Genomic DNA, 16,808 nt, shown 5'->3' on the forward strand with positions numbered 1-16,808 from the left:
CACGAAATAATTGTGTCTGAGTGTGTAATCCGCAGCCGTATGGAGGTAAGTGTCGAAGAGTCTCATTTTTGACTTATTTGATATTTGACTTATTTGACTCAAATAAGTCAAATGTTGACTTTCTTGAGGGTTGTTTGTCCAAATTTCTCCCCACGCACTTCACCACAAAGTGCACTCTAAAAAAAAAAAGAAAAAAGAATAGATGCCGAAGAGCGAGAATGACGCCCGTTAAGTGCCCCAAGCCTGCTATATTTCGCTTTTTTTTCTGCTATTATTCTTTAGTCTAGCCAGGGAGACCAGACGCCGCCGTGATACTCGGGATACGCCCTGGGATCCTCGGGCAGAAAACGAGGTGGCACTGCGGTGGCGTTGTAGGCAGCCAACTTGCGCATCATGAAGCGAAGTATCTGCATCACAAAGTAAAGAAATATATATACATATATATATATAATTATACTTAATCATTGGTATCTCCCCAGAGAGCACATATGTAATTACGAGGCCCTGGAGATGTCCGATTCCAATTATGCAATTTTCACTGGCTTCGAAACTAGTGAAACCTCTTCTGGGGTCGCACTCAACTACTCGTGTTTGTGCTATCTGTAAAAGTGCTCAAACAGGTAATTACATTTATGTTAACTTTGCAAAAAAAGAAAAAAGAATTTTTAGTGCAGAAGTAAATTACGCATTACTGAACGCCCAGACTGGACGCAAATGTGCAGAGCGCGACACTGTTAGTGCGACAATCGCCGGTTTTTTTTCAGTTTTTCTCTTTGAAACCAAGGGATGTCATCCAAGTTATTATTGCTACGGAAAGAGCTCATTTAGTTCTATGGTGTGAGCGATAAAATTTCGTGCTCGCTTATACTATGTAGAAGTAAAAGGCGGAAATGCGCCGATGTCGTGTTCGCGCTAGCAGTGTCGCGATGTGTACCTCTAGCGGTTCGGGCAAGATGCAAAACATTCAAAGCTTGTCGTTATGTAGTTAAAAATTTATAGGCGAAGTTATAACATTTTCAAAGAGGAGATGCCTGCTGACAAGGCCCACGAAAGCGTGGAGATGAATGACGTCAAATACTCGAAACATGCCCTAGTGTTTCATTAAATATTTCGAAAAATTGGTTACGACTTTACAGCCACATAACGGCCGGATCTAAAATTCGACATCTGGTCCACACCTCTTTGAATTTAAAAATCATGAACCATTCCACTCTTTGAAGGTGGATGACCAGCGAAGTTGTTTGGCACACGCGACAGACGTAACATAGAATTCTGAACAAAGGTGCGAACAATCGCCACACCGAAGAGCCGGAGGCAACTAGACACGCGCGACGGGACTCCCACCCGGCGGAAAGTAGACACCCGCGACGGCACTGCCACCCCAGGAGAGCGGAAGGAAACTTGGCACGCAAGCGCTTCGAACGACGGCAAAGAGAGGGCGCGCGAGTTCTGCTGACGCTAGAGTAACTGTATAGGCTCTGCTTGCAGAGCATATACAGTTACTCTAGCTGACGCTAGAGTGCCTTCATGCACACGGCTGACGCACTGAAAAATCTACTGATCACTAGCCATAAACACAGCTTCGCTGTAAAATGTTGTGTAATAAGTCAACATGCAGTGCAATTTTGTCACTCTGATTTGCTCGTTTTCATAGAGGTTACATCGCTTGGTTTACGGGGGAAGAAAGAGGATGGATGGCCCGTTCTCAACCGCTATGCGGCTGGAATCGAGCGATTAGGATGCATTTTCGCCAACCGCTTTGGGTCTGATTTTTCCCAACCGCTTTCGCGAACCGTCAAGCCGCAACCAATCGCAACGCGACGCTAACGTGACGTCGGTGGCTTTCGAAACAAGATGGTATCGGTCGCTGGTGAGGCGTCTAAGGCACTGAAGTCCTAGCTTTGCAGCAGACAAATAAACGAAGAAACGTGATGTTCATTTCCGCGACTTGAATTCGCCGCGAAAATATTTGACTCGTAATCTTTTCGGGCTTCGCTCCGGTGGTTAGGTTCGGGTAATGTTTGTTTATTAAGGGAGTGACAGAGCTTGTCGCTGTTCTGCCTTGCCTCTTTGCCCATAGAACATCGAAAGCCGCCCCCGATCGACCAAAATGACAGCTTTTGTGCACACTAAAGCAGTACTATGAACTACTGAAAGCTTTTGACACCGTGCATGACCAACAAGAAGGCCGATAGAGACGTCGTGAGCCTAATTGCGTAGTTAACCCCACCGCAGAACTGGTAGGGTACCTGCTCTAGCTCGGCCTCATTTCTACTACACCAAAAGTAACAAAGAAAGCCTATTCAAGAATTAAACTGTATGTACCAGACAAGGCATAGGTAATCCAAACAGCGTTTGCTTCAGCTCAACGTCAAACAAACAGCAGACTCGACCGCCGTGTGAGTGAAGAGAGATGTCCGTTGGGGGGGGGGGGGGCAACGAAGCCGTGACCGGTTCGCACCGAGCACATTCCCCGCACCACGGTCCATAAGAGACGCTGCCCACTACTACGAAAATAATAACAGCGAACAGTGCGGTGCGAAAACTGACCCTCTATCGAGAAAACAAGGTCAGCTATTCATGCGAAAAGTGTCCACTTCAAAGATAGGGTCGGGGGCATCCTCCTCTGTGTCAGCGAGGCGCACCTAGCTGGGGTTTGCTCGCGTACAAAGTCAAAAGAACTGCAAACAAAGGTTGAAGGTTCGTGTCTTTTTTTTCCCCCGCTGCCTGAACTCGTGATGCGTGCGGACATAAGAAAAACTTTCAGTACCAAAATAGCAAACTTTTGGCTTTGGATCGTAGATTAAACTAGATTTTGGATTGTAATACAAGGTTGCCGAACGCAAGCCTCAAAAGATCTCGCGTGATCACCGAGAAACCGTAACCCGCGTCTCGCTCGTGAACCCCATCCGCAGCCGCTTCCCGGGGAAGTCAACAAGGCAAAAGTTCCTCGCAAACTTACTCCACAAACCTTTTTTTTTTTTTTTGGACGGACGGTTGGTGTTACGTTTGCGTGAAGACTGAGCGTTCACTATTTTTGACGTGCTAATAAAAAAAAAACAAAAATTTTTTTTTTTAAATTCTCGCAGTTTTGTGAATGACGAGGACGTTAAGACGCATTCCCCGAACATTAAAACCTGGAGTGTGAACCTGGTTATAACGTATTTACTTGATCCGGTTTCAAGAGCAGAGGGCGTTTTGTCGGGTACACATCCATGTGATCTGCACTCTAACTGAGTTCCTTTCGTCAATTACGTAGGCTCACATAAAAGATGAAAGGAATAGGCGCACATGCATATTTACGAGGCGCACTTACAATTGGTTGAGATCCTGCCAAATTGTTGAGCTCGCAGGGATCTCGCGCAAGGTCGAACAGGTACGGTGGCTGAAGAGCCACGAAGTTGTTGGTCAGCCAGCGTTCGCGGCAGTCTACGACGGGATTCTTGCTCCAGTCCAGAGGAGACCAATCCCGATTCTGTTTCCTGTAGAATGTCTTGAGCACCCGTGCCACTCTCGAGTCCTTCCTCAGCTGGGGGACGTCATTTGTGGGACGCGAGCCTCCGGGGAAAGAATAGCGATCGTCCAGTTCTTCGTCGAACCCTTCGCCCACCACGAGTTTGTAGTTCTTGTACCGCAGTCCTGCGAGGTTCTCCATTGGATCAATGGTGAGGAGAACTTCCTTGCGACTAGAACCAAAGCCCAGGGTTAAATATCGCCACATGTCGGTTCCGTCCATTGATCCCAGATTCGACACGTCACCACCTGTGAAAATGTTTGACACACTTGTTGTATACTTTAGGCTACAATCACTGGACGACATACGCATATTCGAATCCCCCCCCCCCCCAAACACACACAAAATATGTGCCATATTTTTCGGGCTATAGTCCACACCCGGTACATAGTCCGCAGGGGCAAATTTGGGGTCAAAAATAAAAGTATTTGTTTAGATACTCCGCGTCCGGTACGTAATCCGCACCCCGTGGACAATCCGCACTTAGTGCCTAGTCTTAACGTAAAACGTAACATGCAGAGCACACCTTCACAAATGCCTACTATATTAGCTCACAAAGAAGCTTTATCATACATAAATCGACATTAATATAGTCCGTTACTCATAAAATCCTTCACAACTTGTCATGGTGAACGATCTAGAAAAAAACAAACAAAAAACAAATCGTATAGTTCGCACTTCTAGATAGACCGCATCGGGTGAATTTTCAACTTCTAAACATGTATAGTCCAAGAACTACAGTTCAAAGAATACTGTAATTACAAAATTTTTCTTATAGCAAAAAAAAAAAAAAACAAAAAAAAAAACATCATTGAACGTTTAGCTTCCACCCAAATGTAGCGGGAGCGGTTCGGACCTGATGGCAAATTTTTAGAACTAACAGTTTTCTCATTCAAAAGTTATGTGATTTAATGAAATGAATATTTTGTTGAGAAATCGGTTCCGTTTTTTTTTTAGTAACTCCCATTCAAGTTCACATACTCGAGTGCTCCGTCGACCCCATTTGGCCATTGAAAATATCAGAAAATCACGTCTAACGTTTTGATAACATAGCGGTTAGTTCTGAAATGTAGGCATCGGGTTCTCACTGCTAGCGCCACATTTGGGTGAAGAATGATCGTTCGGAGATGCGTAGTGTATTTTTGCGGGAAGTAGAAACCCCCTAATTTTTTTGGGGAAGGACACCCTGTACATAACAATTCAGCCGGAACGCTCATCAGCGGGCGTCCTCTAAGAATATCAACCAGTGACAAGGGCTATTAAAACCATACTTTAATTGTCAAACACTTTTAGTGGCAAAACAAAAATAGTTAAACGACTCTTTACCACTTAGTTTCAATATTTAAAAGGACACTATGACACTCTAACGTATTCCCTTGCTTGATCCGATTAAATAACCCTCAATTAATATAGTTTTGAGTGCCATCATTAGAAGCTAGTGTACCTCTTGTCTCTTCCAACTTCATTTCGGGGAAATAAAATTTATTATAATTCCATTCATATCAACTCATAGGAACGGAGATAATGGGCCCATTTTCAATCCTGCAGTAGCTACACTGTTTCATTCTATTTCTTTAACTCCTCAAGGCAAAAAATGGTATAGACTACACACATTGTGTTTCCGGCAAAAGAAGCATAAATCTGACGTAATCAAAAGCATAAACACCTGCAATAATACTCGAAACGCATTTCAAAAGTTCTGATTCTATTAAGTCTAGAGGTGGTCGCACAAACCGCTTGATAGCACATCGTGGCACTGCAGACATTGATCGCGCAACCAAACGTAAAATGCTCGCACCACACGACAAAAAAAAAAAAAAAAAAAAAAAAAAAGTAATTTCGTTGTCAGATTTTTTGTCCTCCCTTTCTAGAGGGTGCATAGGAAGCGTGTTCGTTTGTTAAGGCCATAAAAATGTAAAAGTCTTGCTTGGCGCAATCAGAAACTATTTTGCTGTCTGCTTCGAAGAACACAACAGCACCGTTAGTACTACGCTGTCAAAATAATGTCGCGTATTCCTGCCCTAAATCTTCATGCACTGCTATAAGACGACAAAAACGCCAATAAACTGCAATCGGATCGGTGCCACAACAAGGCACTGCATAGCCGTGCCATAGAACCTTCCTTAAATCCTATAATTTTACGTTTACGGATTGGTGATTTTACTTTATCAGATTGATAATTCGAATTTGGATATGGCGAGAAATCTATCGATTACTTACCACATTAAAATGACGTTTTGTTTCCTACAGTGGAATATTAGAAGCTTTGCAGTGCTAAAATGTACATCGGTTCATAATGTCCGGACATTATTTGTTTATTACCTGGAAACGTATAATCTCAAATTATTATTCGGACAAGAGATGGTAATTTTGCTTGGGTACCTGTCCGAGGTATGTAGCTCCAATGCCATTCAAAATGCACGTCGCGATCTCTCTGTTTCAGGCATTTTACGGCGACCGATGTGCCTTGCTTATTCCCCGCTCAAAGGGAATAAGATTAAATGTTGTGGAATAAAAGACCACGACAGTGATAGATGCAGCGGTTCTGCGGAATTAAATGACGACACCTACACAACGTTTCACCACGATGGACTTGGTTGTCCACTGCAGCCAATCGTAATGGTGGCTTATCACCGCTGCTTTAATCACGCATGATCACAAGAGCCGCCTTGTCGCGTCTCGCGGCGCCACGAGCAATATATCATCCGTATACTAATTTTCAGTTTACGTTGATTCACTGGGGACGCCACTTTCATCCTCGGAAGACCACGAGCCGGTCAGACAGTATAGCCGTCTAGCAGCTTAAGTGCAACGATGCTGTTTCTCGAGCCCCTTTGACCGCGCGTTGGCGTGGCGCCGGCAGGTTGTAAGACCTAGCTGAAGGCCGCCACAGGTCGCAAAAGAACCGAGCCCGTTCCATTTTCGTTTCATTCTGGGTAAAAGGCATCCAATGCTATTCCCGTTCCATTCCTTTCAGCACTGCCGCACTTGCGTTCCGATCCCATTCCGGGGTCGCCGAGGGACGGAATGATATAGGAATCATTCGAACTCCGGAGTTCGAATACTCCGATAAGCTTTATTTTAAAAAATCCAATAGTTTTAATTTGCGTAAATATCATATAATAGAAACTATTTTCTCTGGGGAAACATACTTGTTAATGGTCAAGAAGCTTAGAACATCCTCTTCGTTGTGGATGAGACGCACACATTTCTTTGGCGCACGCAGATCACGTTTACCTCGGCCTATAAAGTGGTCATATGTGTCTGTATCCAAAGATATTCGTGCATTGCTTGTAAGCAAATCAACATATATAGGAGTTCTGATCTTCCGGTGTGTAATTTTCTTCGCATCAACTTTTTCATTTTTTTTTTTATTTTAGTTTGTTCAGACAATACACTTTGTCTGGAGTACCAAGGCAAAAGACCAGAAGGTCTGACAAGGCTTCGGTACCGCTACATAAATGAAAAAATAAAAAGACAATGACACTCGTTGACAGCAGGGCACACTAAAATAAGAAACGCTTTTAAATAAAATATAAGGAATAACAAAATATACATATCAATGATATTTATATAGTCCACATTTTTGATACTATAAAAGTATACTGTAATACTAAAGCACAAAAAAACCTACAAAACAAAACAACAAAAGAGATAGCAAAGAGGATAAAACCAGATATTTCTGATCAGTGTGCAACATTTGTGGGCAAGAGAGTTTTTTTTACTATGCTTTTGTATCCGTTTAGCGATATATTTGACGTAATAAGTGTATGAAGATAACTGTGTGTATTAAGGAAGTTTGGAATTTGAAATGAGAGTGTTTGTCTGCCCATGTTTGTCCTGATTTTGGAGAGTAGATACTTGTCATTTCGAGTGTTGTAATGGTGGTCGGGTCTAGTGTGTGCAGATGGATAGCTAGGTTATTGAAGTCTATGATCATGGAATATGTACAGTGCAAGTTTATAAATGTAGAGTTGTTCAAAGCTCAAAATTTTATACTTCTCAAAAAGCAGAGCTGTATGTGCATCATAAGCAGAATTGTGCATTAGACAAACAGCTTTTTTTTTTTTTTTGTAATAAATTCAGATGTGTGATATTTGTCTTTCTTTTCTGACCCCAGACAAGAAAGCAGTAGTAAACCTTGGTATATATCAGCGCATAATACAGTTGGTACTTTAGCCATTCCGGTAAAATATGCTTTGCAGATGAAATTAGGCCTATTGATTTTGAGATTTCATTTTATATTTATTTACATGGTGTGTCCAATTGAGGCGTTCGTTAAACCACACTCCAACAAACATATGATTACTGACACACTCAATTTGAGCGCTTTCGAACTGCAGTTCAATATATGTATTGTGGGCGTGATTCACTGAGGAAAAAATTACATATTTTGTCTTTTCTGTATTTAGAGATGAACCGTTAGCCACGAGCCAGGATGAAAGTTCAATTTAGTATTTGTTTATTGTGGTCTCTAGTTCGCTAAGATTGGCTCCAGAAAAAAATGCATTTGTATGATCGGCATACAGTATTAAATATTCGGTAAATGGTATATTATGTATGTCATTTATAGAGACGAGGAACAGTAAAGGTCCCAATATCGAGCCTTGTGGTACGCCATATTTTATTAACCCTAGAGGCGATTTTATGTTATTATAAACCGTATACTGCGTGCGAGATGTAAGGTAACTTGTAATAAGCTTATGCGCAATCCTGCGTATGCCATATGCCTCGAGCTTTGAAAGGAGTATGTCATGTTTGATGGAATCAAAAGCCTTGCTAAAATCGATAAATAAACCAATTGTAAAACGTTTATTTTCAATATTACGTATTATTTTTTATCTAATGTGCAAAAGCGCTTGTTCGGTAGTTTTCCCCTTTTGAAAGCCATACTGTTGTTTGATTATGAGATCGTACCTAGAAAAAAAACAAAAAAAAAACATTTGAAGCCTTTCATTAATTGCTTTTTCAATTCCTTTTGAGAACAACGGCAACACTGATATTGGTCTGTAGTTTCCTAAGTCATGTTTGGAGCCACCCTTACTGATATTTGAAACTCTCGCTATTTTTTAATAGATCAGGAAAAATACCGTTTTCAACTATACAATTACATATATGAGTAGGAGGAATTGAAATGATGCTAGATACAAACTCAATAGGTGCTACTTTAAGCTTGCCCACCCCGCAAGCTGAATTTTTTGAAGGGACATTATAAACATAATTATTTTGTGCTCAGTTACTGGATAAAAAGCGATTGAGTTTGATATATAGTTTTTTAGGTATTTTCTGTGGTCACCAGGCTCACTTCCAGACGTGGATTCACCAGCTGATAGGAAATGAGTGTTAAATAGTGTGGCTAGTTCAGTTCCAGATAACGATTCCCCGTCTATTTTTAAATCGGGTAAGCAGTTGTGACGCGGCTTTAGTCTAATGATTTCGTCAACAGTTTTCCATATCTTTTTGGATCATTTCGCGCGTCTGCAAACTTACGTTGAAAGAAAGCTTTCGTTTTTCAAATCTTGGAGTTCTGGCGATTTCTATACTTTTTGAATTTCGTTAAAATAGTAGTATCTCGAGTCCGAACAAAGCGATCGTGCATTTTATGTTTTCACCTATCCTACGGAAATGTTCCTGCGTGATCCATGGCTTTCTAATTCTCCTTATTTTATCTCAGAGGAAAAGATTTCTCATAGGAATCCTTCAGTGTTCCATAAAATAAATTGTATGCCTTATCTTGATTTCTTTCACACCGGACATTTTTCCAGTTCCGTTCTTGTAATAAGGCACAAAATGTATTTAACGCCTCTTCCGGTATATAACGATATAAGCGTGAAGCAGGTGTATTATTAGCTTTTTTAATTTAGGCAAAATACAAAAAATGGGCATGTTATCGCTTATTCCAGCGGTTATGACTTCTGACAGTACGTCATATGGGTGGAAGTTTGTTATGCATGGGTCTAATAATGTAGATGAAGTGGCTGTTACACGGATAAGAGTATTGATCCTGTTGAAGCATGCAAAATACTGGATGAGAGTAAGAAACTCTACTTGGTGCGTATTTTCAACGAGTAAGTCGATGTTCATGTCACCAACAATTATCACTTTGAGACGGAGTGAACTTACATATAGTAAAACAGAGCAAACTTAAATGGTCATGAGATGGGAGCTGGTCACATTTTTGTTTCGCAAAATCCTCTTCCGCAGTAGCTCGTGTTGGAATTTCTTTATGTCCGAATGAACAACAAAGCAATACATTTGCCTCGAATTGAGAATAGAACGTAATGATTAATATGGTTCAATAAAAACTGTCATATATATTAAAGGGAACAAGAGCCGAGGAAGAAGGCTGAGCGTAGTAGAGCAATTATTCGCCTTTAGCCTTGGTACTTGTTTACAAAATGGCCTCTTAAGGTTTTTTCCATGTCGGCGCCTTAATTCTTTCAACATGTAACAAGGAATGATGATAATTATATTGAGGGTGATGATGGTGATTACTAGCTTCTATTATGTCGCTCTGCCACACTTCGAAAAATCATCTAAGTACCCTTATTTTCGTTGCACTGAGACACCCAATCATGGTGAACGAATAATCTTAGAGGGTCCAAGGGAGGGACGAAGCTTATAATTCTATTAGATCTATGAAATGGACTGTGCGCAGGTCCAGTCCGTTTTACTTGTTGGTTGTTTCTGCGCAAATTAACATTTTTCAGTTTTGATCACATTACGACCTTCGGCACTCGCTCGAATCCTTCCATTCTTCGACATGATTGGCAGACTCCGTGTTCTGCAGGAAAGAGAACTCGGAGACGTTTTATAAAGTGCAAGAAGGATATCCATCGGTTCTAAACTAAAAACCCTCACCTGCTGCTGAGTACAGCGTCGGAAGCCAGTCGCTGATGTGCATGAGCTGGTCGGAGACACGGGGCTTCTTCAGGAACCTTGAGCTCCAAACAAATGCCGGAACTCGGACGCCGCCTTCCCAAAGAGTGAACTTAGCTCCCCGCAGCGGCCAGTTGAAGCCCCGATTGGAGTGGGCACCGTAAGGTAATCCGCCGTTGTCAGAACTGAATGCGATGATGGTGTCCTCGAGCATGCCAGCGTTGCCCAGGATTTCCACGACTCTTCCGATGGATTCGTCAAGGGCGTCTAACATTCCTGGATGTCGCAAATAACTCACTATGACTGATACACCACTCGAAGGGTACAAATTATACAGTACGCATATGATACATCACTGGAGTAGAACGCGGCAAATCCTGAGCGCTGACATTGGTGGTTTTGATATAAATAATGAGAAAGAGAATAACAGAGAAGCGGAGAAAAAGAACAAATGTGTGTTACAGGGTGTTCGTTTCGCCGCAATAAGTTGAAGTTGTTCCAGTGCTTCTCAACTTTATTTAATCTTATAGAATGCGCGATGCCAAACTTCCTGGAAAATAAGCGAGGAAAAAAAAAACAACTCAAAACAAGCCATAGTCCTTCAAGTGATATTTTGCTGCGTGTTTCAGCAATATGGGCCCATCGGGAACGCCCACAGAGACAACCGATGTTCGCTCGTCTATGCCCCGCCATTTCAAAGCGGAAGGAGTGCATGGGACCTTTGGGTTCCTCTAGGTTATTAAAACAACTCTACAAAAAAAAATGATGTTGGACAAGAAGGGTAAACACACATAGGTTCACCGTCAGCTTTAGAAACGCGGGTTGTGGTCCATTATGATCAAGGTTCATGCTTTGTGAATCGTTTTTTGGTGTTTTTGTCCTCTTATGTCAAGCTTATCATAATGCTTTGCTTGGCTTGGTACTGGTTACCATCCCTGCGGATATCCTTGCGCCCAATCTCCGCCTGTACTTTATTGCAACTTCAGTCCGGACGCAGCCGACCGCTACGAGCTGATGGGACCAATCAGACAATGGCAAAAGGGCACCATCATGGTGCTCCTCATGTCTCTGTACGTGCACTATCATCGTTCAACCAATCATGAACGGAAAAGAACAAGCGACTTGCGCTTTTGACGCTGATTGATTGGTTCCATTAGCTCGTGCCGTCGGCTGCGTCTGGACTGAAGCTGAAACGAAGTATAGTTACACTGTGTCATAATAAAAGTACCGCGTCAACGCTTTTCGGAAAGAGAAGACGGAAATAATCGCAAGGGCGTAAGATTGGAACATAGCTAATTGCAAAGGTCGGAAAACGTCGGCTCGAAGATGCAATCTCAACATCTCACCCGTGCGCCTGGAAACCAGTATTCAGTGTGCTACAGTGACGTACGTCGCGTTCGTGTCACAAAACTTTGTATGTGCATATAGGTGTTGCTCACTGGCTGCTGGAAAAACGCAGCACCCACGCATTATGCCCATGCTTCTTGATTCGCGATTCCTCCTTTGATGCCCTTACTGCCTGCTGCCGTAACCCTATTGCTTGTGGAGCGTTAATGAGCTGCTAAGGAGTAGCCACACCATGCGGTTTCTGAAGTTACCATGGGCTGTAATGATTTTAACTTTTCCGCATACGTTTTCGCTTCTTTTGTATGTTTGCATTAAAAAATAAGAATTCGTGCAGTCGCTGCCGCTTAGCTCCAACTTGATACCTATAAACAAGCCTAAATATAACTGCAGACGCATGAGCGTTTATAAACACGTTGATAAACATAATTAAGCGAGCTTTTCAAAGGAAGCATTTGGGCAAGGGGATGGCGTAAGAAATTTTAATTTTAATTTTTTAAGGAGCGAAGCATCCGCCACGCCCCACTCCGCAGCCGGCGTCACCACCAATAGTCTTTGACATCTTAAAAAATGCTGGGCGTGGCTTACACACTCAGAAATAGGGGGTGTAGTGCTTATACTCCTTGCCCCATATATAGCACCCTAAAACTACACACGTTCATTCCACTGATGTTGAACCGACGATGCTAACTTTCACGAGTGGCTTACTCTTCGAGTGATACAACTCATTAAAATAGCTAGCGTACAGAATAAAGACCGCAAGAAAACACTCAAGGCTTTATTGACCCTGCTGCAAAACCAGTTTTTTTTTTTCTAGTCTGTGACGCAGATATTTGGTATTTAATAATTTATATCACACGGCTATTTAGCCGCTCGTAAAAGTTGTTATTGCGCAGTTCGACGTCAGCGGACTGAAGGTCAAAATGTAGATGTGTTGTGTAATATATGGGACGAGGGGTGTAAGTACTACGCCCCCTATTTCTGAAAGTGCATCATGTTCAAATATATTTAGTCCATCTTTGTCGTTCTTATCGCCTAATGCCGTATTCTCATTGGCTGCGCAACACCAGTAGGGTGGTCAAGACTTGCCACGCGCTGCATTTCGAAAACTCTCAGCGACTACAAGCGTGATGTAAAACACAGGCTCATGATGCTCTCAAGGACATGTTTTTTTTTCGCTCTCCTTTCTCCCGCTCGTTTTCATTCACCGTGATTCACTCAACACGTGCCGTGTAGGTAAGTGAACCTGTCTGATCCTTAAAAAAAAAAAAAAATCCTACTTAGCATGTAGTAGTTCGCAGGAGCCGTGCAACTGGCACTCGAAAACATTATGCATGACGACAGCACTCTTAGATATTCTCGCTTAAACACCATTTAATTTCACACTATTATTTTGGGACTCCGAGTGAATTGCGGTGCAATATGCACTCATAGATTATTGAGAGTGTGTAACCCTAATACATAGTTTAAATGTTCTTACTCAATTATATAAGGCATTCGAAAAAAAAAAAAAACTTCTTTTACTACGAGCATTTGACTATTTCTTGTTTGCTAGAGAGCATCGCCAGAATTAAAAAAAACAACAAAAACAAATAGTTAACAGTGTAATAAAATATATTAAAATGCAACTGGCAAACAGCCACACTCCTAGCTCCAGTAAACCTTACTCAGTAAATCCCGCAAATTAGAATTTATGCTGATCAAATAATCTCTCCTTGAAACAAGCCTAAACCGAAATTTTTTACTTTCATCTTACCGGCATAAAGAGTCCTGTTTGTCTCTCCTATATAAGGAAACTTGAGTACGTTGCGTTCAGGAGCTTGGAAAGGTACGTTCATCAATGCAGCGTGCACTGCCTGGTAACTGAAGTAGCAGAAGAAGGGCTGCGAATGCAAATTGAGCAGAACTTATTAGCAAAGGGTCCTAAAACCTGGACCACCTTTTCCTGCGAACGTCGAGTAACCAATTTTATGCAATCTCTTCTACGTTGGCATGGAGCCACATGAGTCAGACACGGTAATTCCCACTTTTAGGGGCTGTGAATTAGAATAGAAAATACGTTCTCAGAAGTTACTGTGTGTAGCCTGCCCTACTATGCGCAAATGACTTTGATCTATGGTCTCTCGTTAATATACTTTTCCAATGCAAAAGACAAGACGTTTTGAGCCACTTTGATATCAATAGAAAAAAAAAGGACTTTCTGGTCCTCTAAGCTCGTCAAAAACAAAGTTTGGGCCGAAGTTGACGCAGTGCACCGATTGGCCAATCACGACGATGACGTCACGCTTTTTTCACCGACGTCCAATTGGAGCGCTCCGCGAACTTTTGACTCCAACTTTGAGTTTGACGAGATTAGAGGCCCTGGTGTTGTGTAGCTTCGCGAAAAGTAGCACGCTGTCAGCAGGCGTAGCGAATAATTAAAGTCATAGGTACACTCTAAAAAACGCCTGCGCGTCTTGCTTACCCGCAAAGCACTCAAAAAGCCAATATTTGCAATCTACGAAATCAGCTCAGCGAATGATGAGGCGGGAAAACTGTTTAGACCTAAAAATGAAGTCTGCGCTGTGGCATTGCGCAATACAATTGGCCTCATACTTGCATTGCTTAATGCAACAGCCCGGACTTATTCTTGAGGTCTAAACGGATGTTCCGCCTCAACAGTTGTTGAGCTGATTTCGTGGATAGCGGAGGTTGGCTCTTCGAGCGTTTTGCGGGTAAGTAGACGCGCAGTCATTTTTAAGGGTGTAGTTGACAGCCTGATGTTCACAAACTTACATATCGGTAGGCCTTTCCAAGCAAACATGTATATATTATCAGGAGATTCTGCATGTGTACCGGCACAAATACAGCCGCAACACCAATCACTGCAGTAATCTTTATATCAATTCATTCAACGTGAAGAGCGAGGACAATCATAGATCGTGCGGTCTAAGTAAAAAACAAATGTGCACTTCCCTTTCCGTCATTCACCTTGCGTTACCATTGGCGCATGATACCAATCAAACCTTTTATTGGTTCATTTGAAGAAAAAACAATAAACTGTTGATTTGTGTTTGGAGTAAATCGCGGTACAGTATACGCATGTAGGAAGGGGCTTCTCAGGGTACAGTAACTTTAGCGTGGATTAAATAACTGACCGCCTTTCAATCGTTAATATGGGTGGGGACTGACTTGAAAAGCGTTTAGTGCGCCAATAACAATTGATTTTTTTTTGGTGAGGGGGGGGGGTGTGGATGAGAAAAACAAAATAATTGGATTATTGTGTTTTGTCTGTTTTGCCATCCGATTTTTGGTTTCACGCACGAAGGGAACCTGTTGGAGCTGTTCCAGGCTGTCACGCTCATTTCCGGTACTCCTCCATGTCACAAATCTTCTGCCAGACTTCGTCTCGCACGCCACGATCCTTTCTGCACATCTATTCAGCCTTTCATCCAACGAGACCTTTCTGTGCCTGTGGTGTGCTAAAGTGTTGTGCGCGAATATGCAGGAACGAGGACACCGGAAACCCCCGGCGCGCGCCAAGGACTGTGTCGTTTTTACGCCGAGCCTTGGATATCTTGCACCTTTTTCTCCCTCTCCGATGTCAGTGTCTTTTGTTTTGTGGTTCTCTTATATTGTATAAGAAATTGTAATTTGAGATTATCCTAAAGTAGCCATCAACCGAGTTTTCTATTTTCGCAAATATTGCATAGAACCACTCCGTAGCGTTAATAACTGAATAAACTCGCCTCAATTTTAATTTCTAAACAATGGCAGTCGCAAAAAAAAAAAAAAAATCGGGAACGAGAGAGAGAGAGAATATCTTTATTGAAACAGAGAGTTTAGTCTGAGCTTTGCGCTCTAACAGGCTTCTCTGTGGTGGGGAAGGGGAGGGGGGACAGAAAGACGATCGACAAAGGGTCAATGATGATGAGATGAAACGTTAAATATATACACGCTGTAGTGTCTAGTTTCAGGATGGGATATGAGAGAAAGATGAGAAAAATAATTAAAGCACTGTCAGCAAGTCAATGTCTTCGAGAAATTTAAAGAGAGCTTTTAGGGCTGCTCGTTGTGTCTTAGCAGGCCAAGGTCCGAGAAGCTTTGGTAGATCAAAAGGTCTACAGTCCAGAGCATTCGTAGAATTTTTGTAAACTTTGCGTTCATTTTCATATGCTTGACATGTGAGTAGAATGTGTCTGATGGTTTCCGGCGCACCGCATTTCTCACAGTCCGGGGTCGCGCGTTGTTTTATATTAAAGCGATAGTTCTTCGTGTACGCACAGTTGAGGCGAAGTCTGTGTATAAGAGTTTCTAAATTTCGTGGTAGATCGCTTGGTAGTTGTGTTGTTAACAAAGGGTCTATGTCATAGAGAAATTTGTAGTTAGAATCTGGTGAGAACCAAAGCATCTCACGTGCACTTTTTGCTATTTGTCTTGTCAGAAATGTGAAATCGCCTTTCGTAAAAGGAACCATTCGTGTTGAGATGTGCTGGTGGGCCCTCTTGGCTGATTTGTCAGCGCATTCGTTACCCCGTATACCGGAATGTCCTGGTATCTATTGAAAGGTTATTTGGTGACCGTATTCCAATGCTAGGTGGTGGTACTCAGTTATTTCTAGGGAATAAATCGAATACATTGATTTCTTTCCAATAGGACTGAGCGACTGTAAAGCGCATTTCGAATCTGTAAATAAGGTCCATTTTTGTGGTGGTTGTTGGCATATATACTTGATTGCTTCCTTAATTCTGTGAAGCTCAGCGGCTGTTGATGATGTATGATGGTTTAGACGACAAGATCTTGCAAGAAATCTCGATGGAACGAAGAATGCTGACGATGAAGTCGTCGCCGTTGTTGAGCCATCGGTATATATATGCGTTGTTCTAGTGTAAGTTTCATATATGTAACTCATTACAAGTTGTAGCATAACTAAGCTACTCTGTTGGTGCTTTGCGAGGATTCCGGGGATGTTTAGTTTAATATCCATTTTTCGAAGCGTCCACGGAGGTATTTTGGAGTAGTCAGTAAAAGTTGCCTGCTTTGGAATATTGTCAATATTTCGACCTAAAGTATCCCCATAGCTGGAGTTTGG

The 16,808-nt window shown here is 42.2% G+C and overlaps 1 protein-coding gene across 1 annotated transcript in view; it reads right to left on the reverse strand.

Moving 5' to 3' along the window:
* Positions 1–278: 278 nt before the first annotated feature.
* Positions 279–16,808, reverse strand: part of LOC8041661 (arylsulfatase B-like) — a 58,700-nt gene continuing 42,170 nt past the window's right edge. Inside the window, exons 6-10 of the mRNA XM_040216066.2 lie at positions 13,494–13,620; positions 10,376–10,669; positions 3,317–3,762; positions 499–600; positions 279–407 (exon numbers count right to left, since the gene is read on the reverse strand). Coding sequence (XP_040072000.2) covers positions 279–407; positions 499–600; positions 3,317–3,762; positions 10,376–10,669; positions 13,494–13,620 — 1,098 coding nt within the window. The remainder of the gene's footprint in view (positions 408–498; positions 601–3,316; positions 3,763–10,375; positions 10,670–13,493; positions 13,621–16,808) is intronic.

This window comes from Ixodes scapularis, unplaced genomic scaffold (genome assembly GCF_016920785.2).
Source record: "Ixodes scapularis isolate PalLabHiFi unplaced genomic scaffold, ASM1692078v2 PGA_scaffold0__279_contigs__length_252992795, whole genome shotgun sequence".
Taxonomy (NCBI): domain Eukaryota; kingdom Metazoa; phylum Arthropoda; class Arachnida; order Ixodida; family Ixodidae; genus Ixodes; species Ixodes scapularis.